The 26013-nt window shown below is 38.4% G+C and overlaps 1 protein-coding gene across 1 annotated transcript in view; it reads right to left on the bottom strand.

The window, feature by feature from the left end:
* Positions 1-26013, bottom strand: part of ITGBL1 (integrin subunit beta like 1) — a 218651-nt gene that overhangs the window by 107066 nt on the left and 85572 nt on the right. The window contains exons 3-5 of the mRNA XM_022576826.3: positions 11963-12109; positions 6460-6582; positions 2190-2330 (exon numbers count right to left, since the gene is read on the bottom strand). Coding sequence (XP_022432534.3) covers positions 2190-2330; positions 6460-6582; positions 11963-12109 — 411 coding nt within the window. The remainder of the gene's footprint in view (positions 1-2189; positions 2331-6459; positions 6583-11962; positions 12110-26013) is intronic.

A 26013-nucleotide genomic window follows, 5' to 3' on the forward strand; every position in this document is an offset into this window, starting at 1 on the left:
CATAAATACTGTAAGAGTTTGGGGAAGGGGAAATCAGTGTGGGCTGAAGTAATTAAGGTAGATGGCTTGGATAAGCATAGAGAACGGGAAATGTTCTAGGAGGACTGAAGGTAGAACAACTCAAGGAAAGTCAAGAAAGCAAGAATAAGCAAAGGAGGGTGGGAATGGACGTGGGGATCCTAAGTAGACCTGACTCATTGGAGCAGAAGGTGCATATTAGGTAGGCTAAGAAGTCAGGTTGGCTGGATCAGATGAGCTCAGGTTATAGAGGACATTGGTGTAGGTGGAGAGATATAACTTTGGTCGTTGGGAGATTTGTATAGGAGAAATGCTTAGTTGTAAATCATATTAACTTTGTGTGAATTTTAGTAATCATCTTTAGGGTAACCAGTTAATCACTGTGGAAAAAAAAAAAAGGTTAAATCCCTTTCTTACCTCTTAGATCAAAGTAAATTCTAGCTAGATTAAAGATTTAAGGATATAAAATAGAACCATAAAATATGAAATAAATTCATTTTTATTCAAAAGTCTCAAAGCAAATTATTTAAAGGAAAAAAGAAAAAGCTTTAACGACATAAAAATCTAAAATTTGGGTTGGGGGCAAGACACCAGAAACAAACTAAAAGATAAAAACAGCTAAAACAAGTGGTCATATGTATGTAAAAGACAAAGCTACTTTCACAAACATATAAACAATTCTTACGAGTTCATATCTAAAGACAAATATGCCTACAGCAAAACAGACAAAGGCAAAGAACACCAATCGGAAATTCTGTGGAGAGAAGTTATGATGATAGATAAACATAAAAATGTTTACCACTCAAGCTACCATGATGAAGGGATGAGGGACTTTTAAACAATAGTGAGTTAGAAATTATTTCAGACATACGATTGACAGAAATAAAAAAGATTGTTAGGATCAAGAGTTGGTGAAATGTCCAAAATGTCCAACTTTCTGGGTGGCAATTTCACAACATATACTTTTTAAATGTGTGTTACATATAACATAACAGCACACTTCAATTAACATATCTAAAGGAAAGGAAAAGTACACGTACAGGGATATTAAATATAGTGGTATTCATGTTATTGAAAAACCACTAGTGACCTAAATGTTCATCAATGGGGAATTCATGCAGTCATGGCCCATGCAGAGTTTATATATTAAAGGAAAATACAGGTGAATTAGCAGGATATATAATCAGATCTACTCTGTAAAAATTAAAGAGAGGACTTTTCTTTATAATTTTGGTCCCAAGGTCAGGCCTTTTGCTTTCCTTTCTCTCTATGTACAGAAACCTGGCGCATTTCACTCTTCTATGACAGCCTGTAAAAAAGATAAAGTTGGTTGTGTGCCCAGGATTTCATGTAAGCATTACCTATTAAAGTGTATCATTCATTTAGAGAAATGAAAAAAAAATAAGTTTCCAGCTTTCTAGATTTTTACTACTGTATAGAAGGAAATTGACCACTCACTGATATCTTCAAGTAGTCAGAAGAGTCCAACATGGCTCTTTATCTACCAGTACAGCTGACAAAGGGAAAAAGAACAAGTATTTGCAAGGATTTTCCTAAAAGTGTTTAAAACTATTTGATTTGATATCAAACGCTTAGTTAACTCGCGTTAAATTATGTTAGCAATACTAATATATTTTTTAAATTCCTGCTTAAAGTCACTCTCAATTCCACATGGCTATATTTTGTTCAATATCACATTTTTATTATTGCATATAAAAGTTAAATGACTCCATATCAATTCTGTATCGCAACACAAGCCTTCAATTTACTCATAATTAAGATGAGAGTTTTTTTTGGAATGCTCTCCGGATAATTAGATGCTCATGCTGTAGATGGTTCTGTTAGTCAAGAGACATTCAACAGAAATATCTACAAGAATTGCCTTTTCCCTGTACTATGCCATTTCTGGAAGGCTGCCAAAGAAATTACAGTCCCTGTGTTAACTATCTGTTCAGTGAAGCTGAAAGTATGACAGCAACTTTCTTATCTTTCTGCTTTCTGCCCAATAAAAAATAAGAAAGAGAAGCTTGTTGGTAGAGGAAATGTTGATTTACATCAAACACTATAAAAGATGACTTCCACATGGAAGGAAATATAGAGAAACGCTGGGTTAATAATTAAAGAGGTTTGTTTTTTTCCCAATTACATAGTAACGAGTATGAAAGACACACCTCTGTTACTGCAGACTCTGCCATCTGGAGATGTGCATCTTCGCTTGCTCTCCCAGGGGGTGATGTCACACTGGAATTCACATTTATCTCCATGCCAACCAGCCTGGCAGTAACAGTTTCCACAGTAACACTTTCCGTGGCCTTTACCCAAAATGAATTTTATACGGTGAGGAAAAAAGCAACTTTTAAAAGCAGAATTAACTTTCTACCTCTTGGTGATCATTTTTGCCTTTGGAAATAATCCACCTGCTCCATAGCCCTTGCTTAAAATAATCATATTATATAGTTTGCCCCCAAAACATCACAGGTGTGCCTATACCTACATAATTACACACATAAAGCAAGTCAAGGCGTCCTCTAACTTGTCCTAGCCAAGTGGCTGATTAAAATGACAGAATTTTAAAGAAATGGCATGAAAGACTGTGCAAGTCTATTACGTTCCAATCTCAGATGTGTACATCAAACTCAAACGTATATAAGCATTCACTCTAAGAGCATTTCTTGATATTTGAAATCAACCATTGAGAAAGCAATGGTGCAAACTTCCTTGGATGCACATTATTAATGGCTATTTCTTAAACCAGAGAAAATATTTCATCTTTTCATTCAACTGTGTCCTGCAAGCTGTTGTGTCTTACCACATGGAAAAGAGGTTTTCAGCTAAATCAGTGTTTAGTAGTCATTTAAACTACTAATTACAAAGAAAATACCACGGACCCTTGGCCTTACAATCAAATTCCCCTCCTATCTGTCAAGAGGGTACAAATGCTAGGTAAGGACAGCCCATCATTTTGTGTCCAGATGCCTCCACACAATTTCAGCTCCCTCCATGCTGTAAACTGTTACTCTGCTTGTTTGTACTTATGTCCAAACAATCTGTAATGAACGGTCACCTCATTGCTTCCTGCACCCATGTCCAGCAATCCTACAAATTCCCAAAAGATGACAATACCTTTTATCCCAAATCACTTTTTATATCCTCCCTTTTTGTAGTTATGCCACCCAACCATGAATGTATGTCCTTGTTCTAGCAAATCTGATGAAAACCAGGGCCATTTTGGTTTTTAGTCTATTCTTTCTGGTTTATAGGAATTTATGTTTTATCAGAGTCTATGGCTAAAGTCTTTGTTCTTGCCTCTCTCTTCTCCAACAGTCATCATCCCAGAGGGCCATGGGAAACTAATTGTGAGGCTATTTTTCTTTCTAAACCCTATGGCATATCTGGCCAATGGCAAGAGTGTCAGTAGGGCCTGAGACACTCACATATGAAGGGAGAAATACAGTAGAATATTCTGGTCTCATGACATTCTTGTCTCTCAGATGAAACTTCCTGCCAGCAGGCATACATGAGAGAGACAGAGAGAGCGAGAGATGAAGAGAAAGTGCTATAGCGAGATAGAGAGAAAGAGACAGGGACCCAAGCATACCATGCCATGTTTTCTGTCTAAATGAGCTGTAATCGGGGTATCCACAGAAAACCTCTTTTTAAGCTAATAGACAATGATCATTTCTACAGCAAATTTTAATTTGTTCACTTAAGCAAACATAAAGGCTATCAAATGATTTCATCAATAATAAAATATTAAAGCTATACTTTTTTTTATAAACTTCAAAATATCTGTATATGTATACACACACAAAAATAAATCACATTCCAGTATTACATCACAAGCCTTAGGAACTTGAGGATTACACTGGAAGAAAGCAAGACAACTTTTCCTAGGAGTCAGGTTTTTTTTTTTTAAACTTCAAAAAGTAGAATTTCTGCTATAATCTCAGAAATCTTCAGAAATTTATTCCTCTGTCATTGTAGGAAATTTATTTAAGATGCTACCTATGTAAGGCTTACCATGAGATTAACAGATCATAAATCTTCATTCTTCAAACCCAAATTCTTTGTATGTTTATAAAATTCAGCATTGAATTGGGGTTTTACTAAAAAATCATTGAGGTAGAGGCGAATAGGATTACTAGGATAAATCATGTAAGGCTATACTGTATGCAGATACATGTGGAAAATTAAGCAGATATATTCATAGCTCAAATGAAAATACTGTAATAAGACATATCTGAATAATTGAGATAAAATATGAGCCTCAGGACAATACACACTCCAGACAAGGAGCATCATTCTCTGCTTTGTGCAAACTAATGGTGTAAGAAAATCTGCTTTTGAATTGCTCCATTATTGGGCTGTAGGATCACCTCTCAACAGAGTGGTTTTATGTGAATGACACATGGAAAAATCTAGAATCCCAGTCAAGGTCATCCCCAGAGGCTGTTTACTGGAGTGCTAAGTATCTGTGGTCAGAGACTTTGCACCATGAAATTGCTTTAGCCTCGAACCAACGGAAATAATGAGTGGAAAGCTTGAGAGTTAAACATTTCCTGTTGTTTCCAGTTCAATGTTTATATTTACACATGCAAATAGACTTTGCTTTGGTGGTGTGCATCAGAAAACACTGACTCCACACATGTTCCCTTCCTCTTTTTTGATCTGTAATAATTGGAAATAAGATATCAGGACAAACACATAATATCTGTGGGTAGACTTATCTAATTTTTCTAATTATTTTGGAAGGAGCCCTTTAGCAGAATTGTCTGAACAGCATCCAGCTTAGGTCACTGGCTTGAAAAATGAAGGTTCGTGTTTGTTGGTTTTATCTTGGTTGGTTGTACAGCAAGGAAACCAGAGAGAAAAAACCAAGCTGACCTAAAATAAGAGCATCTGGATGACCACAGGAATTGAAGCCACAATTTGTTTTTGTAAACAAAAGGACAGCTTAGTGACACTGTATGGCCCTCTGGCTCCCCCTCGCCCCATTTGCTCCTGATCCTTGAAGGGAAAATACTCCTCTGATCACCCATCTGGTATGCACGATAGGATTCCATGCACCGAGTCTTTTCAGATTTCAATGAAGAAGCAATTACTGCCGGAGAGAGAGATGAGGCCAGAGGTAACCAGGTTAAAATGTTTAATAACAGCAGAGAAGAATTTACCTAAACTGAAGGGATTCTCACTGCTGTTTACTTTCCTCTCCTGTGCCAGCACGATTGAAACTCTCTCTCTCTGGGCACAAGCTTGCATATAGGTAAGCAGAAGAGAAGGGCACTGTGGGTGGTGAGAAAGGCTTTTCTCACGGAGCTCCAAACTCCAGGGCAGTTCTCTATGGTGAGGGGTCAACAGCACAGTCTCTGGCATCAGACAGACAGGAGTCTAAATTCCATTCAACCCTGGTTAAGTTATTCCAAATGCTGGTAAGTTACCCAATGAATGTGAAGTACTTATTGCAGTGCTTAACATTAGCAAGCACACAATAATTGGTACAACAGAAAAATGGACTGAGGTAATGGTGGTCTGTAGAAACAATCATGAAAAAAGTTATCTGAGTGTGTGGTGGGGAGGGATAGATTCTAGGCTAATAATCCTATTGGCCTTCAATGTCCCCAATAGGACATGAGACTGTTCAAAGTTTTATGGTTCAGAACGGGAAAGACAATGCAATTAAAACATGCAATGGAGAGACTGGGATAAAAGAAGCAGAATAAAAGCAGTTAAGGTGAGCAGAGAAGACAGAGTCCAGCTAGGACCACTACAGAACCATGCAGTTGGCCTGTCGCCATATTGATCTGGCTCTCCTTGGGGAACAATCTGATTTTGCATTTAAAAAGTACTAGTCTGCTCTAAATATCAATATGATATCATTTATATGTGGAATCTAAAAAAATTATACAAATGAATTTATTTGCAAAACAGAAATAGATACACAGATATAGAAAACAAACATGTTTTACCACAGGGGATGGGATAAATTAGGAGTTTGGGATTAACAGATACACACCACTGTATAAACAGATAAACAACAAGGACCTACTGTATAGCACAGGGAACTATATTTAATATCTTGCAATAACTATAATGGAAAAGAATCTGAAAAAGAATATACATATATATATGTGTGTATATATATACACACATATATATATCTGAATCACTTTGCTGTACACCTGAAACTAACACAACATTGTAAATTAACTATACTTCAATAAATAATGGTTAAAGAATAAAATCTATAAAAAAATTTTAAGATGTACTAGTTTGCTCTGAATGCCTTAGTCTAACTTTCCCTATATGAAGTGTATTCCAAATAAACATAGGTTCAAGTTAAATGAGTAAACTTAGCACAGAAATTCATAGAAATAAAAGTGCAATGAAATAGGTGAAAAAATCAAGTACTTTTATTATCTTCTGCAAAGTTAATATACATACCTCCACATATTTCTTCTGTTTCATCATCTATGCATTCTCTATCATCACACTCACAAAATTTACCATAAACGAGTCCATTTCCATCTGAATTATCACACTTACACCTGCCACAGTGACATGTACCTAAACCATTAAAACAGAGCAAAAATTATTTGTTAACTGCATATAAATTATAATTAATGAATTTTAACCTATCTCTTTCATAGATAAAGCCAATTCAAATCAATTTAATATTCCAATTAGGTTTTACTGTGGGTATGATGAGAAAATGACATTCTTTCTTGAGATTATTGTAGCCCAGCAGTTATGTTTTATAGCACACAGCTATTATGATTGACCTCTAATAGTTTCATGAATCTGACCTCCCCAAGAGCAGAGCTACTTTATACATGTCCATCCAATCAATGCGTGAATGAATATCTTCTAATTACACCTGGGTCTTAGGTGAACTAAAGCAGAAAATTCTAAGCTTTGTGAGAGAAGTAACCTTGCTTATCTTCCTCACCAGTTATTTATTCAATGCTTTGCACAATATTTGAACATATTATTTATATAATGAATATTTGTAGAATTCATTATCAAATGCATAAATGAAAACCTTAGGTGTCCCTAATAATTTCATACCCACAGTGTTAAACTGATAGCCATGTCATTATGACTATGGGACCAGAGTGGGTTTTCTTATGCATAGAGTCCTGGGACCTCACCAAAACCTCAGGGCAGCTCAGGGTGATACAGAGGCACTGGAGTCATCTAGTCTACCGCACACAACATACCCAGCCAAGTTTGAGGATTTGACTACAACCCCAAGAGTGATTTCACTGACAATAAAACAGCATTCAAAGGATACTGAGAAGTAGAATGTCCATTTGAGGAGCTTCCTTTTTAATGCCTATTTTTAAATTTTTAATCGATCATCACAGCAGTCACCATACAGTAATTGAGACTTTGCCATTCACCAGTATCATCCTAGACTCTGGAAATGCAACAGGAGATTGATTCAGCCATAATCCTCCTCTTAAAGTTTTATATGAGTAAAAAACAATGTGATAAAATCAGAAGTGCAAACTGCTGCAGAAACACATAATAAGGGGATTTAACTGAGACCTGGTAGTCAAAGATAGAGTCCCTGGGGAATGGCTCTTAAACTGAGAACTGAAAGCCAAGTAAAAATAATAGCTAAGAGAATTGAGAAGGTGAAAAAGCCCACTTCCAGCAAGAAACAACAGCAAAGGCTCTGAGGTAAAAGAGGGAATAAGGGAAAAAAGAAAAAGACAGCTGGCGTATAGCAGAAAATAAAGTGGAAAATGTCATGAAAGGAAAAAGGCAACTAAAGATGCAGTTTACGGAAGTCTAAGAGGTCACATTAAAGATTTCCAACTTGAATCAAGCATGTACTAGCAGAAAAATGAGAAGCCATTGAAATATTTTCAACAAGGGAGTCATGTGATCAGGTATTCATTCCCACCCTGTTACTCTGGTTGTCATATGGAGAATGAACTGAAATGAGGCCAAGTAGATATGAGGGAATGTTAGTTCATTAGTCTGCAGGAAAGAAGATAGAGGCTGACCCAGGTCATGGCTGTGAGTTTATAAAAAAGCAAACACACGTGGTGATATTTTCAGGAGAAAGAAAAGATGACTCGGTGACTGGGTCTGAGAGGTAAAGGATGGGAAGGAACCGAAGATGATACTATGGATATTTGAAATGAGCTACTGGATACTGGCAATTCTGTATGTGGTGTACCAGAAAGAGCACAGATTTAGGACTGAGGTAGATTTGCAGGCATATCTAGATCTTAATCTCCACTAGCTATACATATCTGAGGTCATTACTTTTATCTCTAACTCTCAAATTCCTTATCTGCAAATAACGTCTTCTTCATAGAGCTGCTGTGTGGATCAAGTGATAAATATATCACCCAGTCATCTATCTAAAAATGCTACTGTGTCTAGCACACTGTAGACTTTCAGAAAATGTTGGGTTCTTTGTCGTCTCCCATTAAGACATCGAGTATATCAGCCATATTCCCAAATATTTTCTCCAGACACATTTTATATTTATGGATCCCACCACTTCCTGGTTCCATACTCTCTGCATGATTCTGTTACACAGGTCACTTGTGATTTGCTATTCTCTTTAAGTGTTCTTTCTCTCACAGTCACATATAAATGGTGATTCTGCAGAATTTGAGCTTGTTATTTTTCTTCCTTGAGAATACTTGTGTGAATTTTACTTCTATTAAACTTCTTTTTATAAACGAAGTTTATAAACTAGTTTATAAACTTCATTTTATAAACTATTTTAATTTATAAAAGGTCATTTCCAATCTAACGCTACAATTCATGGTATTGCGTCATCTCATTTTGTTCTCTAATTATCACCCGTCTTTTTCATTTTCACATTTATTTATGCTGTCTTTCAACCATCCACGTATCCATTCATTAAATTTTCTCATTGCTTTATTATATTATTGGCGAAGTCATAAGTGCTATAGAAGATAATAAGATGGATAAAATTAAAACTAAGTAAATCATAGACCAAGAAGAAAGAGCAAGGTGATTGATAATTTTTACATATACATATATCTATATGAAACCAGATGACGCAAAGGCATTTGCAACAGATTTGTGACAAATGCTATAAAGATAGTATAAACCTCAGTCTGGCTCTGTGAAGGAGGAAAGGCACAGTAGGGGAGTAAGTTCTTGAGTTGGCACTTGATGTATAGATAGAATTTCAACAAGTGGAGATGGAGAAAAAACTTGTGATGTTGAAGAAAGAGCCTGGGCTAAGGAATAAGGATGGAGGATTTAACAGAGAAGAGTCTGGCTTTAGTTTGGAAAAAAGGGTAGTAAAGGCAGACAGTATAGGATCAAGAATATTGGTCAAGAATTTTAGAATTTATCTGTTGGAAGACCAGGAGCCCTTCATTGGTAGGGAGAGAGGTGTAACATAGTTAGGGCTACGTATGCAGTCATTGTTTTCAGGAAAGATGGGAAGGAACAGCCTCTGCCTCTGAATTCTACAACTTCTCACTGACGTCCCCCACAGGCTGGCTCACTCCAATCCACACATCTGAACTGTTCCTGGGTGATGCAGGAAGTTTACAACAGTTCAGAGACTTCCTGTCTTACTCATCAAGTAGAATTCACAACTGAGGCTCCAAGATACGGCATATGGAAGCCCAGGCAAAAGTGCCAGACTCGCGTGCTCATGCTGTGTCATCCTGCATCTCTTTCTTGGTTGCCAGTTAACTCAGTCTCTAGGATTGGTCTTCTGTTTTATGCTAGATTATTTTAGCTCTGACTTTTCATTCTGCCTAATATAGCTGCCTCTTTCTAGGATGACTCCCTGTCTTGAACACCAGCATATACTCCTGATGCAATGGTGCTGGAGCCTTGCTTTGCTCTGCAGACTGTGCCTTGCCATTCTGCGCCCCTACGGAGTCAACTTCTGGAACTCCTTTAGTCCCCAGCTCCATCTCCATCTCCCCCTGCCCTTCAGTCTTCTGCCCATTCCATACACCTCCTCTTCCCCTTCTGTTCCAAGCTGCTTCCTGCAAATCACACTGCGATATGAGGGGGAAAGATTAGTATAGAGAACTCAGACACTAATGCAGTTTGGGGGCAGTAGTCCTGAACTAGGCTGGTAGAAGTAGGCATTAAAAGAAAGCTATGTGACAGCAAGATCCCCAAAGTAAACCTGAAAGGCTTAGAAACTGAGAAGAGAGTAAGAGACAGAAAAAAAGATTGTGCTGCCTGTGGAAACTGTCTAAAGACACATTAAAGGATGTCGAAGAGATATGACAGCCAGACGTAACACTACCCCTAGACTGGATCCTATACAGAGGTGGTCGCAATGATGTAAAGGGCATTGTTGGGTCAATTGACATAACTGGAATATGGACAGTAAGATTACATAAAAGTATTGTATCCATGTTAAAAAAATAGAGGTAGAGATATCTTAGAAACGTATTTTATATCTTATCCAATGTGTTTCATCATCTATTGAAACAATTCTGTAAATTTTCTCCTTTGAGATGTGTTGATGTGGTGAATCATGCATTTAGATTCCTTAACATTGAAACATCTTTGGATTCCTAAACTAACCCCTATGTGGTTATAATGTGTTATTAAAAAGAAAAAAAATCCTGGATTTGAAAACCAATCAATCAATCAATCAATTAATCCATCCATCAATCTGAAAATAGAGTACAAAGAAACAAAACTGAAATTGATTTCAAGTCTTATTACTGAAAGAAGTTTGGAAAGCATGAAGTTTTCAAAACAAAAGAGGCTATATGGTGAGTGTGTGTGTGTGTGTGTGTGTGTGTGTGTGTGTGTGTGTTTAGAGGGTGCCATGAACCGGAAGTAGAGAAATTCTACTGAGACGAAAAGAAAAAAGGAAGTGCTGGAGAGAAGCCAGGAGAGTATCAGTGAACACAGAAAGTAACCTGACCGTTAGTACTTTCGTCAGGGTCCCGGTCCCCAGCTGCTCCACTCACAGCTTGCCTTGGCAGTAGACCTGATTGCTATTAGCAAAACCTACTGCACTGAATCTACACAGAGCAACTCCTGTCAATCAAAGACTGTGGAAAGCTCCCAGCTCTGAATGCAGAAGGACTCTGCCAACAATGGGAGCTTCAGGGGGGAAGATACTCATTTATGTAGTCAAACCCTGGCCTTCAGCATGCAGAGCAAGAGGCTCACACCCCTGGATCTACGTAAGAACTACCCAGAGAACTTTAAAAAAAACCACTAGAGTCCATATCAGACCCCAAAGCAATTAAATCAGAGCCTCCAGTGTAGGACAGGAGCATTCTCAAGTTCAACCAGGGCTGAGAAAAAACTGACTTTGAGGTTCTACGTGCCCAACTGTTAAAAGAGTATTTAATTATAGTAACACTGGCTGAACACCATTGAAACCAAAACCACAGTTGTTGTGTTTTATATGATTTTGGTAATTAATTTTAACAGCTCCTCTGTAAATTTCTAAGAAATATTTTTAAATGACGTCTACCAGATATACAAATATTTTAGTCAAACAAAAATCTTGCTATCACTATATTCTGCAATGGTTTTCACATCCAGGGCATTGGAAACCCCCATTAGATTTGAAGAGTTTGGTTCTTTTTGATGCCAAGGTATAAATTCAAAGCACCCTTGATCTGTAACAGAAGATAATTAAGTAAGTTTATACAAATCCTTTTTAAAAGGATTAATCCAGCATTCAAAATCATGGCTCACAATTTACCTAAAATGTTGTCAGGGTGCTGTTTCCAGTGACTATCCTACTTGAAGAAGGCATTTGGAACAGCTGGAGAGCATCAGACTTGCCAGTCTCAGCAAGAGGACATTTTTCCCAATTGATTTATCTGAATTTCACTTCAAAAAAATATGCTCAAAAGCAGTCTCACTCAGAGGTTCAACATCTCTCAACGCCTACATATTTCCATTAAAATTTTTTCATTTAAGAATTCTCAGGGCATGGAATTCTTACCTGCATTAGAGCAGATGATATCTTGAGAATTCTTGCACATTTGGTTGCTCTGTTTCTTTGTCAGGTCACAGGTCTTTGGGTACTGGCAAGCGTCCCCAGACCATCCTCCATCACATCTGCACTTTCCACAGTCACACGCACCGTGGCCTGAGAATTTAACAACATCCCGTTAGACTCAAATTCTTTTCCAAAGGAAACCATTACTGTATCTAAGGATCTTAAGAGTGATGTTGCTTCTGGACCGAGCTATAATCAATTCAAACACAGGTAAACGACAGTGACTGAGGGGTAATCCTATTTATATACCATATAATGAAGTATGTGGATTTTACTTTCATAATCAACTTCGATATATCATTCTAAAAACATTCACTTAACTCATAGAGACATCAGGATAGATAATAAACCAGAGGTCTGAAAAACCACATGATCAGAAAATTTAGCACTTAAAGGAGTCCACCTAGCACCGGCATATTTAAGACACAAAAGCCCCGTAAAAACAATTTCCATTTAACTGCATTTTATAACACATGAAATTCCACTAAACTAAACATTGGCCTTATATTTATTTGAATATGTAATAAAATTGTATAGATATATTAAATACCACCTTGGGATAAGATTGACATGAAAAATAAGTATATATTTTGTTTCTTGATGGGGTAATCTGGTTCAAGAGTCAAAAGGATAAGAGCCATATTCATCTACTGCCACAAAGATTTCTCAACCTTCCATGCTCTCAAATCAACATTTTGCTTTTTTTATTGTTGTGGTTATTAATTTTATTAAGTCCTGCTTGAAGAATCCTGCTAATGTTTTATTGACTACATATTAGAAACAAGTACAAAACACATACAAGCCTTGGTCTTTGCCCTCAAGGAACTTACAAACTGAAAAGTTGAGGCTAATATGCAAAGAGAATTGTGTTATCTTCAGCCAGAAATGTTTGTTGGACCTTATATTAAGTTGAGGGATGTAGTCTACAACCTATAGAAATAAGAGGGGAAAGATTTTCTACACTTCCTTGACTTTTAACTGGGCCTTGGAAGGTGAGTAGAGTTTGAATGGGTTACAGAGAGAAAATTCTTGTATTATTCAAGGTAACAGTACTACGTCTTAATGGCTGAAATTCATAGCCACAGTGGAATGGAATCATTGATCTCGGGCCAACAATCATTCGAGGTGGCAGCCAAAATCCACATGATGAAATCCAGATGGCCGGTCAGAATGAATGGCTCAGAGGACTGCCATTTGGGCATGCTTGGCAGAGCCTGGATCTGTGATTGGCTATGACTTTAAAACTCCCCTGCATGGGGCCCAGTCCATGTAAGTGTTTCTATTCCTGTTGCATTTTTCGAATTAATTATTCTATTCTACAAACAAAATCTTGCCTGCACCCTAATTGTGATTCATTTTATCAAGTGCACATTATTCTGTCAAATTGATTGTATCATCTTGCATTCCTGTCTGGTCCTACTTGATATTGTCAATCTCAGCCAACTTGGTATCATTTACAAGCATAAGTGATCTCTCCTGCCAACCATCCAGTCTATTTATAAAAGTATTAAGCCAAATTCTTGAAGTGGCTAAGCCTCTTTTGGTGAATTAAGTATCTCAGTAACTGTAATGATTCTCTAATAATATTAGTGTATTAGGTTAAACCACATGAAGTAGCCACTTTTAGAAGTTAAATGTCAGTCATGGTTCATCCCAATAAAAAAGCTCCATATCAACTGCAAAGAAAATAAAAATGCTTTAGAAGAAAATGAAGTATCTAGAATAAAAGAATACTCAGTGCTTCTTTTATATTGGATAGAACATCTTAAACTCCAAACTAAGGTATACATGACAGAGGTGGGTAATGGTTTGTGGGTCAAAGGTTACAGATTTTTGAAATGGAGGGAGATTTGGAAAAATAAGGAAAATGTACACAGATGATAGGAAAAGACTCATTCATCCCACACTGACCAAATGAAGCATCAGTAGAAACAATATTTTAGGTGCTTACAACCCATAGTCCATGGAGGTCCAGTTTCAGAAACTTCTTCCATAAAAGGTTCTATGATAAAATAAACATGGAAAGAGACATGCTATATTCTTCTCTTAGCGTGCCATGATATATATCAGCACACTGAAGCCCATCAGAGGTCCTTTCATGAAAAAGCTATTTAACTTTATGTAGCATATACAATTTTTTTGATTAGGGGGCCCTTTTTCCTTACAACTTATACTAATATCTTGGGCACACACTGTGTCAGGTAATGTGTTTTCAGCTTTTCCTGTAGCATCTGATTGGAGGCAAAGATGACAGACAATGTAGGACAGGGTCCTCTGCCTTTATGTTCTTTCTAATCTTCATGCCCACTAGGGCCTTCTTGATTCACTTTCCTCCATTTAGGAAAGTAAATGAGAACTGATTTTTTTTTACCGTCAAGAATTACCAAGTAATAGCCTGTACAACCTTACTTGGAGATAAATGTATAATTTTTTTTTAGAAAGAAAATAATCTTCTATTTCTACCCTTTATCCAAGGTTAATAAGAGCTTTGGCCAACCTCAGGGAATGAGGTTGCTGTATTATCCAAGCAAGGTAATCTCCATTACAGTGTCAATAACATGGCTTCGGCAAACATCTCATTTTGCAAAATAATTTATCCACTGTGTATTAGTTTGCTACGGCTACCATCCAACGTACCATAAACTGAATGGCTTAAAACAAGAGAAATTTTCTCTCTCCCAGTTCTGGAGCCCCAAAACCTGAAATCAAGGTGTCTGCAGATCCATTCCTCCTGGAGCATCTGAGCAAGAAATTCTTCCATGCCTCTCTCCTACCTACGGATGGTTGCCTGTGATTTTGGTGCTCCTTAGCTGTGAAAGCTTTCCAGGCTCTGCTTCTGTCTTCACATGGCTTTTTTCTCTGTGTGTCTGTGTCTTCACATCTTTCTCCTTACGAGTGCACCAGTCATTGGTGCCCATCCTACTCCTGTAGAGGCTCATCTTAATTACACCTTCAAAGACTCTCTTCCCAAATGTCACATTGACAAGCACCTGGTGGTGGGATTTCACCCATCTTTTAGGGGCACACAATTTAAACCTCAACAGCTGCAGACAGTAGGCCCTGATTAGCCTCTTTCCTGCTGTATAGTCATGTACGAGATGGGATCATTTTTCTCTCTTAGATATGCAAATAAATTGGGCTAGAGCTGGCAGCAAGCCCCCTCCTCCCCGTTTCTATCCTACACAGGGAGGGCCTGAGAATTCCCACAGACAGCCCGGCCCAGGTCCACATGTGCTTCCACAGCTCTGCCAGCCCCTCCCCTGCCCTGCTCCTCCTGCGGTGGCTGCTCCCTGACCACCAGCCGAGCCTCAGGACATCTGCACTGCCACTGACTGGGGGGAAAGCCACAGCAGACTCTGGAAGAGATTTGGAGACATTCAGGGTAGAAGGTCCTGGGTCCCAGGCACCTCAGCCTAGGGGAGCAGAGGTGGCAGGGCCCAGGGCTCCAGGTGGTGATGTCCCCTTGGCCTCTCAGGCATCCCACCCCACTCCGCCTTGGGAAAGGATGGCAGAGGAGGACCAGAGCAGGACCCCTCCTATTGTCCAGGTCGAAGGGTGGCCCTTGCCCAGGGCAATATGAAGTCCTAACCAGCAGAACATCCACCGTTCCCAGCTGTCTAGACCACTCCACTTCTGGCTCTTCTCCAGATAACTCTGTTTCCACAACTACAAAATACCGTCTTAAAATGAACCATGCAACATCCTTGAGAATAAATCTGTTGCCCTTCAAATAAGTTCTCAAGGAGTCAAGAGAAAACAAACACACAAAACAAGAATGTGAGAGAAATGCCAGAACCACCCCCCACAGAGTAATAAGGATGAAAAAGCCAAAGGCTATTCGCATTGCTCCCAGGGCTGTGAGTGGTGTCGCCAGTCGCCGGAAAGGGAAGACAAGTCACGGTGGAGGGTAAAGTCCAGTAGTTTAGTCTCCTTTTTGGGTAAGAATATGGAGGCCTGGTCGGCTGGCTCCAGTGCTTCCGAGGTGAGCTAAAGCCTTGACCACCACTGAGCAAGGAAGGGCATTCCAACAGAGACAGAATAGAATGGGGTTTGTGACTCTTAAATAAACAATGCAACTGCAGCACTGCCACCACTACTCCGTGATCCCTTGTACCTGGGTAATGCAAACACTCATCTATTCCACTCGGAGTGATGATAAGATACACTAGTGTACGGTAGAGGAGAAGTTGATGCTTTTTTTAAAAATGAAAACAAACTGTTTCCAATTGGAAATACTTTACCAGTATTGAAGAACTTCTAAAAATCAATTAGCCATTTGCATATACCAATGAAAAGTAATAGCACCTTTCTTTGCCAAACGAACAAACAAAAAAAAAGCTGAAGGGGATGGCACTTAACTCTCCTCCAAGTCTACTGATACTATGGATGCAAATAAACTGCCAAAATTAACATGCCTATTGGATTAGCGATATGTTTTTGGCTTCAAGTCTTTTTGAAGTCTTAAAAAGGTAGATAGATAGATAGATAATAGATAAATGTAGACAGAGGTAGGCATAGGTATAGGATAAATGGATAAAGAAGCTATAGTGTATATATAAATAATATACATGTGTATATATATTATATATATATAGTATATATATAGAATACTATTCAGTCATAAGAAAGAAGGAAATCCTGCCACTTGGGACACATGAATGAATCTTGAGGGCATTATGCTAAGTGAAATAAGTCAGATGGAGAAAGACAAATACTGTATCATTTCACTTATATATGGTATCTAAAAATAGCCAACCAACCAACCAAACAAGCATAAGAACCAAACTCATAGAAAAAGAGATCAGATTTGTAGTTAACAGAGGCGGGAATAGGAGGGGAATTGGATGAAGGTGGTCAAAAGGTACAAACTTGCAGTTATACAATAAATAAGTACTAGGTATGTCATGTACAACACAATGACTATAGTTAATATACATACAAATATACTGTATAGCATATTCCAACGTTAAGAGAGTAAACCCTAAGAGTTCTCATCACAAGGAGAAAAAAACTTTTTCTTCTTTTTTTTTTGTATCTATATGAGATGACAGAGGTTAACTAAAGTTATTGTGGTTATTATTCTGGAATATATGTACATTATTATGCTGTACACCTTAAGCTTACACAGCACTGTATGTCAACTGTATCTTAATAAAGCTGGAAACAAATCGTGATGATTAATTATTATTCCATGATTACTACTGACAACAATCTTATTATCTAGAGGAGGAGGATGTTAAAAAGTGATTCTCTCTGGATGTCAGATAAGCTAGGTATTCCACTGCTAGAACCACATGGTAACCCTGAAATAGATATTTTAATTTGAGCACTCAGTTGGCCCTGCAAATCTATTTGGTTTGGTCAAATAAGTAAACTCCCAAGACCTGCATTGTCTTATTGTCCAGTGGATTCAAACAAGCTCATTTAATAACAGACACACTCAATTTTTCTCCTGTCCTTTCTGAGCCACTATAGATCTCCCAGCCTCTCTAGGTATAAGAAACTAAAGAACAATGCCACATCTAAAATTCTAAGACAAGGATCCCTTAGCCAACTTTACAATTACTTCATGGTTTGCAATAGAAACTTGACCGTTTTCAAGACAGAGATACAAGTCCCTATTTTGCTTCTCAGGCTAATTACAAACTGACTTCTTAGATATTTCTGTTTCCCATTTCTGAGAACATTACTATGTGAATGATGGAAGAATTCTGTGTAGAAGAGAGTTTTGCCCCAGAAATGGAAAGATCTGGGCTCTAGTCCTGCCTGGATGCTAATCCACCACGTAACCCTGATCAGGAAAATGGAAAAGAGAGGAAAGGAAAACTAACAATTACTGGTTTGCAGGTAGAGTGATAAGTACTTTAAACAGGCTAGTCTTTGCCATAAGAAGCCAGCGAGACAGATTTTTGTTTCCCTGTTTTACAAATAGGAGGAGCAAAGGGTAATTAGCTTGCTCAAGGTCACACAGTTAATTAGCTGAAAAGCTGTGTTTTTCCTGTTACAGCCAACATTATCCATTTAGTTGCAATGTAGTAAACGTGAGAACACCCTCTTGCTCTAGGAAAAGTGGTACCAGTAAAATCTATGGATTAGTGGCTTGACACTGTTTCCTTTTGTAACTCACATGCTCAGAACTGGATTGCTCAATACATGTTGAAAGAATTCTAACAGTAAAATTATCAGATTTCACTATTTAAAATTAAATAATGCTAAAGATGGCAGATAGAAGAATTCAGGAATCTAGTTATCTAATTTCTCTAGACCTCAGGGTGCTGATCTGCAAAATTAAGAAATTGGACTGAATAACCCGAAGATTCCTTTCATCTTGAAAATTCCATACTATAGCCTCAATCATTTTCTTTTTCTTACAACAAACCAAAGTAGTTCCTTCAAATGGGGCATTCAACATATTAAATCAGGGTGGTAGTGGTGGATATTGTTACCAAATCTTGTTTGCTACTGAAAACAATCATGAAACAAAATCCTGTCTGTTATTCAAAGTACCCATTAAAATACCACAGATTATCCTGATATGTTTATTTTTAAAGTGGGTTTGGGTGGAATACTGCTACAACTGGGGGATTTAACATTAGAATTCTGGTAACCTGAGACAATTATAAAATATAAATTATAGCAAATCAAGACACAATGTTTTAGCTGAACCTTAGGTGGCAAATTTCATAAAGTCAAACCTATAATATCATATTCAGGCAAGAATTATACAAACACACTCAGATACAAGCACTAGCTTGGAAATTCAGGAAACCTAGGTGTTCATACAGATTCTGCCATAGTTGGTCTCGTGACCTTCAACAGGTGAGTTAATCCTCGAACTTTTCAGACTCAATTTTTTTTTTGGTCTGGTAAGTTAAACATGTACATAAACTCAGAATTTCTCGAAGGTTGCAGAGTATCTATCTTTAAGGGGAAATGATTAGAACTGTCTTCTCTGCCGTTTCATCCACATTTCTCGAGAAGCTCGTGTTCCCTACTCTGCCCCATAATTAGAGCATGTGCTGTATTTCTCAGATGTCCTGAGAAGGAAAAGAGAGAGAGGAAAGACTATTGGACCAGATGATGGAATCTTTCAGTCCTCTATTCCTCCAGCTCCCAGTTCTACAAGTTTATTCATCAGAAATCTTTACAGAGATTCCTTCATTTTATTCTGTGAAAGAAAAATAAAAGGAGCCCTCACTTCCTTTGGTTTCTGTCTTGGTCTTTTGTCCTGTCTTGGGGTATTTTATTCAAGGGTGGCTCTTCATCTCAAATACACCAAATGACAGAAGCCACTCAAGCCTTACACACAATATCCATCAACAGTATTTCTTAGCTGATGGAAATGAACTTAATCGAACTGGAATCTAAGAATCTCAGAATATTGTAACCAGACTAGGAGACCAGAAGTGACGGAAATCTCCTCAGTTTTACTAAGAACAAAATGAAACTCCCTGTCCATCATCACCTCCTCCTCATTATAGATAAATATGTATGTCAAGGAATCTGGTCAATGGAGATATGTGTATATGTATGTCTGTGTATATGTATGTATGTGTTTATTAATACACATATATGTGTGTATGTATATTTATAAATGAGACTTAGCAAGACTCTAAACTTTGTCTTTTAATTTGGTTACCAAGAGCACTGGATGATTGGATGGTATTTATCAGCATCCCTCTCAATGTTGAGATTTTTTTTTCAGAACTCTGTGTATGTGCTGGGCTTCCTTGGTGGCGCAGTGGTTGAGAGTCCGCCTGCCAGTGGTTGAGAGTCGAACGCCTGCCAGAGTTCGAGCCCTGGTCTGAGAAGATCCCACATGCCACGGAGCAACTAAGCCCGTGCGCCACAACTACTGAGCCCACGTGCCGCATCCACTGAGGCCCGTGCGCTCTAGAGCCCGTGCTCCGCGACAAGAGAAGCCCGTGCACCGCAAAGAGGAGTAGCCCCCGCTCACCGCAGCTAGAGAAAGCCCGCGCACAGCAACGAAGACCCAACGCAGCCAAAAAATAATAAAATGAAAATAAATAAATTTATAAAAAATACTATATCAATAAAAATAATATGTTTTTTAAAAAAAGAACTTTGTGTATCTCTGACAAATATTAATAATATGCTCCATCTGGTTATGTTAGCCTTCTTCATCTCAAGCTGTGGTGGTTGTCTGCAGAGCAAACTCTGTTTATGCCCTTACGGCTCACAGCCAACATGGGGACGCTCTGTGTCCTCCAGAGGGCTGTGTAATGCCCTCCTGTGACAGACTGCCTAGGTTCAAGTCCCGCATCCAGAACTTGCTAGCTGGGTAAGCTTGGGCAAATACTTAGGCTTTTAGTTTCCTGGGTTTGTGACAAAGTACCACAAACTGGGTGACTCCCAACAATAGAAACTTACTGTCTTCATGATTCTGGAGGCTGGAAGTCCCAAATCAAGGTGTTGTCTTGGGACTGACATGTACACACTGCTATATTTAAAATAAAATGCATTTCAATGGGAAAAAAAAAAGTGTCAGCTGGGTCATGGACTTTGAGATTCTGTGTACAATACTTCCTCATCTCTTCCTAGTTTCTGGTGGGGCTGGCAATCCTTGGAGTCCTTTGGCTTGCAGCTGCATCCCTGCAACCTCTGCCTCTGCCATCACATGGCCCTCTCCCCGCCTATGCCTGTGTCTCTTCTTCTCTACTTATGAGGACAGCAGTCATGTTGATTGGTGGATAGGGCCACCCTAATCTTTCTTTTTCAGCTTCAGAACAAAGGTCCTGACACAAGCTCGTGGCTTCCAAAATGCGGTGCTCATCTCTAGATAAATTATAAATGAATACACAAATATAGGTAAATTCAATTTTTTGAAGTGTGATCAGGAGTTTGGAGATAAATGATTTAAGCAATGGATTTGCAAATGTATAAGAAAGATTCTATTTCTTAAGCTAGGTGGTGGAGACACAATATTGATCTTTTTAATTATTTTTTATACTTTATGATCATATTTTACTCAAAAATTTTAAAAAGAAAAAAACACATCCGTTAGAAGCAATACTCCTACAAGGGATGATGTTAAAAGGAGTGTTGTTTTAGGACTCCAGCAGCACTCAGGAGATGTCACCACCCTGACTCATATTCATCAAACACTGCATGGAAGAGACAGTAGGGTTAATCTTTATAACCTGAGGGTCTGTGAAGAGCTGGTAGAATGTAGCTGCCAATCTGAATGGGAGGACCCTATTATTCAGAAGGGTACAGGCTAAGCCAGGAAGCAAGGTGCAGGGAAGAGCTATGCACTGTCTGGGTCTCCAGGAAAAGGCACTGTCCCCTGCCCCCTCCAGGGGGGGGTCGAGTACAGGACACAGAGAGATAGGGTTGTGCCCATTCCGGGAGATGTAACTTGACTCTGGACCATCTTAAAACAGTTTCAATAGAACAGAAATGGCTGTGAAGGTGCAAGTACCTGACACAGGCCACCACTGTCCTGCAGCAACTACAGGTACACCCAGAATCAAACCAAAAACCATTTTTATCGTAGGTGGAATGGGAGCTGTTATGAGTTGAACTGTGTCCCCACCAGTTTTAGATGTTGAAGCCCTAACCCGTATACTTCAGAATGTAAGGTCACCGCAGATGTAATGAGTTAAGATGAGGTCATACTGGAGTAGGATGGGTCCTTAATCTATTGTGACTAGTGTCCTTATAAAAAGGGTACATCTGCACACAGAGAACGCCATGTGAGGATGAAGACAGAGATCAGGGTGATGTTTCTACTAGCCAGAAAACACCGATTGCGGACAAAACACCAGAAGCTCGGGAGAGTCATGGGAAAGGTTCTCCCTCATAACCGTCAGGAGGGACCAACCCTGCCGACAACTTGATCTTGGAGTTCTAGGCCCCAGAACTGGGAAACAAAATATGTCTGTCATGTAAACCATCCAGTTTGTGGTACTTTGTTACTGCAGCCCTAACAAACTAATACAGAAGCTCAAGGTATGGTTTTAAAGAATTATAGAAAAATGAAGGTGTATCATTTTACATTTCTGAGCTGAAGGTCTGAGGAAGTAATTGCCACCCACTGGCATAGTCAGCACATTTTAACCCACATGCTTAACAGATGACTCCATAAATAAAGGCTGACACTTACCTGCACCTTGGTAGAAACGACTAAATCTGAATGGTACCTTGTATACCCAGGACCGTCCTAAAGGTGACATCAGAAGGCAAAAATCTCTAAACAAAAGTATATATTTCTCTTTGTCACCTTGTGTCAAAAGTCAATAGGAAAAGAATTCAACAGAAACCCCCCATATAATGAAACACACTGCTTATAGAATCACTGGGAAATGGGCAAAATGATTCTCTATGGCTTATCTTTCTAATCATTCTGCTTAGGATTCCTCCATTCCCCAAACCCTGTTTTCTAGAAAATAAAACCACTTTCTTTGTCTGAAAAGAATACCACACCTCTCCTGTTAGCCCTGTTGCATTATTAAATTCCAGTGGGCTGTGGAAAGCCTCCCCTGTACAGAGCTTCCAAAATATGCCCAGAAGTGGACTTTACAAAAAGCCTGGACTTTTAATAATATCTACCTTTTAAAAAACCTATTTTTTAAAAAGAACTCTTTTATTGCTCCTTAAAGAAGTCTGTGCGATGGCGAAATCAAAGATTATGATCACCTTATGGTCTTCAGATGTTACGATCAAGCAATTCTTTGGTTATTTTCTCCTCATCCAACTAAACAGGAGCAGCTGGTAACTACTTTTTAATTTCCTTCTCAGTTCAAAAATTAACAAACATTTACATGTTCAGTCAACTTTAATGTAAATCCTCTAACTGCAAGGACTTTTCTGTTAATTCAGTAACTATCTAGGGTACCTCTGCTCTAAGCTATTATAAAGTGGATAGTGAATAAAAGTTGCTGACAGTTTGGTTCACTTGACTGGAAAAAAAAATGAAACCACTCTCTTGTAAGCAGGTAAAAGGACTTTAAATCATGATGTTTTCTACAATACAAAGATCAGTCACCAGAAAAAAATATGTATCAGTAGTTGGCATGGAGACTGAATTCAGTTCATTATTATTCATTTTTAAAACTTTTTAGGAGCTCATGAAGTCATTTAGAAAATTGAAAAAAGGAACTTGTGGACAAGGTAAAATATTTTTAAACGAGGTGTCACTTTTGGTTCCCTTTTAAAAAATTTTAAATCTAGATCAGTAGGCAGAAAAATTAAATTGGAAATAAAGCCAGAGGGCAAGCAATGTTTTTTAGGATATAATATTCTGTCACACTGTTCTGATAGCCCTACCTCATTTCGGGAAGAAAAAAGAAACTAGACACAGTTCCTTCAACAAGTAGCTCTTTTAGAAATCGTATATATTGGAAGAGGAGGGGCAAACTTTACTGAGGAGTGTGTTCAGGGTATCAGAAGGAAAGGAAAGGTTGCTGTAATAGCCAGTGCACTCATTTTTTTTGAAACCATTTAAAGTCGAGGTATTTAGAGAACTGGAAAAGAAAATAACAACAAAGATAGCCTTTGCTCCAAACAGAAGGAATATCTTCACATGAAAACATAAACAGTTCAAGGGACTTCCCTGGTGGTCCAGCCGTTAAGACTCCATGCTCCCAATGTAGGGGGCCCAGGTTCGATCCCTGGTCAGGGAACTAGATCCCACATGGCGCAACTAAAGATCTGGCGCAGCCAAAATAAATAAATAAATATTTTTTTAAAAAAAGAAAGAAAATATAAACAGTTCAAAACTTACCGACTCCCAGGACCCCCTCCCTATTCTTGACTCATGAGCTATGTCATTCCCCATTCTGAAAGGTTATAGTTTTCATAATTCATAATAGAAAAGTCTAACCTACCATTCAATTTTAAAATATCCCATTTTAATCATTCTAGATAATGTATCTTGTCTTCCTTTTTTACAATGGTATAGAGATATTTACCCTGGAAAATAGCTTTACCAAACTATAATAGAATGCCTAAAATAACAAATATATATTAAACTTCTCAGTTGCAAATCACTTTAATTCATATTATCTTATTTGGTTATCAAAATGGCATGAAAAAATAGAAAACCAGTATTACCATCCTCACTTATAGAAAAGGAAATTCTTGGTTAACGTCTTTAAATGATTCCTCCAAATTTCTAACCAAGCTCTCAAGTCGTCCACTCAGCTTAGGTACCCACAACGTTGAACAAGAATGAAATCCCCTAACTTCCTGTTCTTTCTTCCTCCTGAGTAACCCTCATCACTCTGCCTCTTCTCCAGCCCCAGAGGCTGTGTCAAGGTCCATTCCTTTCAAGGAGCCTTGATTTCTTTGCCATCTGGTTCTCTGGGGGCCCTGCTTCCTCTCTCTCCTCTAGTTCAACCTCAGCTTCATTGTTAGCACCTTCCTCTTACACCATGAAATTGAACAAGCGTCTCCTGGTCTTTACAAAATGTAATCAACACTCCCTCTATCATACCCACGTCCCTATTTCTAGTCTCTATTCCAAGTCAATTCTCCCTTCCTTATTCAAAGCTCCAAATAGGTAGTTTTTCACTCCCAGTCTCACCTTTTATCTACAATTCGATTTCAAACCCACCATTCTACTAACATTTTTCTAACAAAGAAAAATTAATATGCTTTTTATTCCTTAATTCAATTAACATTTAAGTCCTTATCTTATTAGCTGCTTCTCAATCCTTTGGCATCTTCCCCTCTTTCTCCCACCCTCCCCCTCATCCTTCTCCACCTCCTTGCCCTCTTCCCCTCTTTCTCCCACCCTCCCCCTTATCCATCTCCACCTCCTTGCCCTCTTCCATCATGCCAGAACACACAGCATCAGTAAAATCATATTCCCCAGTGCGTCTTACACATTGTAAGGAAAATAAGACGAATAAAAAATACTGGAATATTTATTCTGAAGAGAGTTAATTACACCTAAGATCATCATTACATTACTGAACCACACTAAGTTTTAAGCAGGCTTGAACTAAGTCATGTTTAATTGTTTTCTTTTGTTTTATTTTTTTCCATTGGCATTCAGTGAGCAGTTGGAAACTAGGAGGAAAGCTCATGAGGAATGTCAGAGAAAATTTTAAAAGGAATTAAAAGCAATATTTCCTTTGCTCATCCAAATATTCAAGCCAAGTTAAATAATGTAAAGGTAAATCTGCCACATACACTCATTTATCAGTTTTCTTAAAACTTGCGACGTACTTTGTTCTTACCCTTCATTTTATTTTTTCTACCTAAAATATATCTTGCAGAGAGTCTGTCAAGAACTGCGAAGGGGGGCTGAGATTTGATTTTCCTCTATTTGAAACTAACAAATTAGCCTGACACTGTATCATGGATTCTGGAAGAAGACATGAGACTCTTGGGTCAGAGTCAAAGGACTTTATTACTCATATCAGTAGCAGTAATTGAAATCTCAATTTGAGTCAGTTACCTAAACCCCAGTCCCCACAAAACAACACAGGAGGAGCAGGGGATTCCTGCACATGTGGTGGGTTGCACTGTGGGAGAGAAACTTCCCGGATAGGGATCCTTACTCTTATATTGGGGAGTAAGCATGCCTGAACCTGCCACAGAAGGATACACTCTCTTATTACACTAGGCTATAAACAAACTTCCCTTTGCTCCAGAGGGAGACACCAGGTCTATCTTCCAAGGCTCTATGTACAAGCATCCATGAGAAGATATTCCTGAATGAAAGCAATCAGTACCTGTGTTGACAAAAAGTACAGTAACACAAGAGACCATGGAGAATTGTCTCCCAACACCTATTCATATCAACATCCCAGCCCACAGAGATCTAATTAACTCTTTCTAACAGATGCATAATATTCCACTGTATACACCACAACATGTAGCTATCCCTCACTGATTTGCACTTAACTAGTTTTGGTCATTTACCACTACAAACAATGTTGTCATAATGATTCTTCCTTAAACATGCATCTTTAAGCAGAAGTGTGAATAGATCTGTGGGATAAATTATTATAAGCAGAGTTTAT

This window comes from Delphinapterus leucas, chromosome 18, assembly GCF_059928025.1.
Source record: "Delphinapterus leucas isolate spDelLeu-1000000601 "Yukka" chromosome 18, BTC_Dleu_Yukka2, whole genome shotgun sequence".
NCBI lineage: Eukaryota > Metazoa > Chordata > Mammalia > Artiodactyla > Monodontidae > Delphinapterus > Delphinapterus leucas.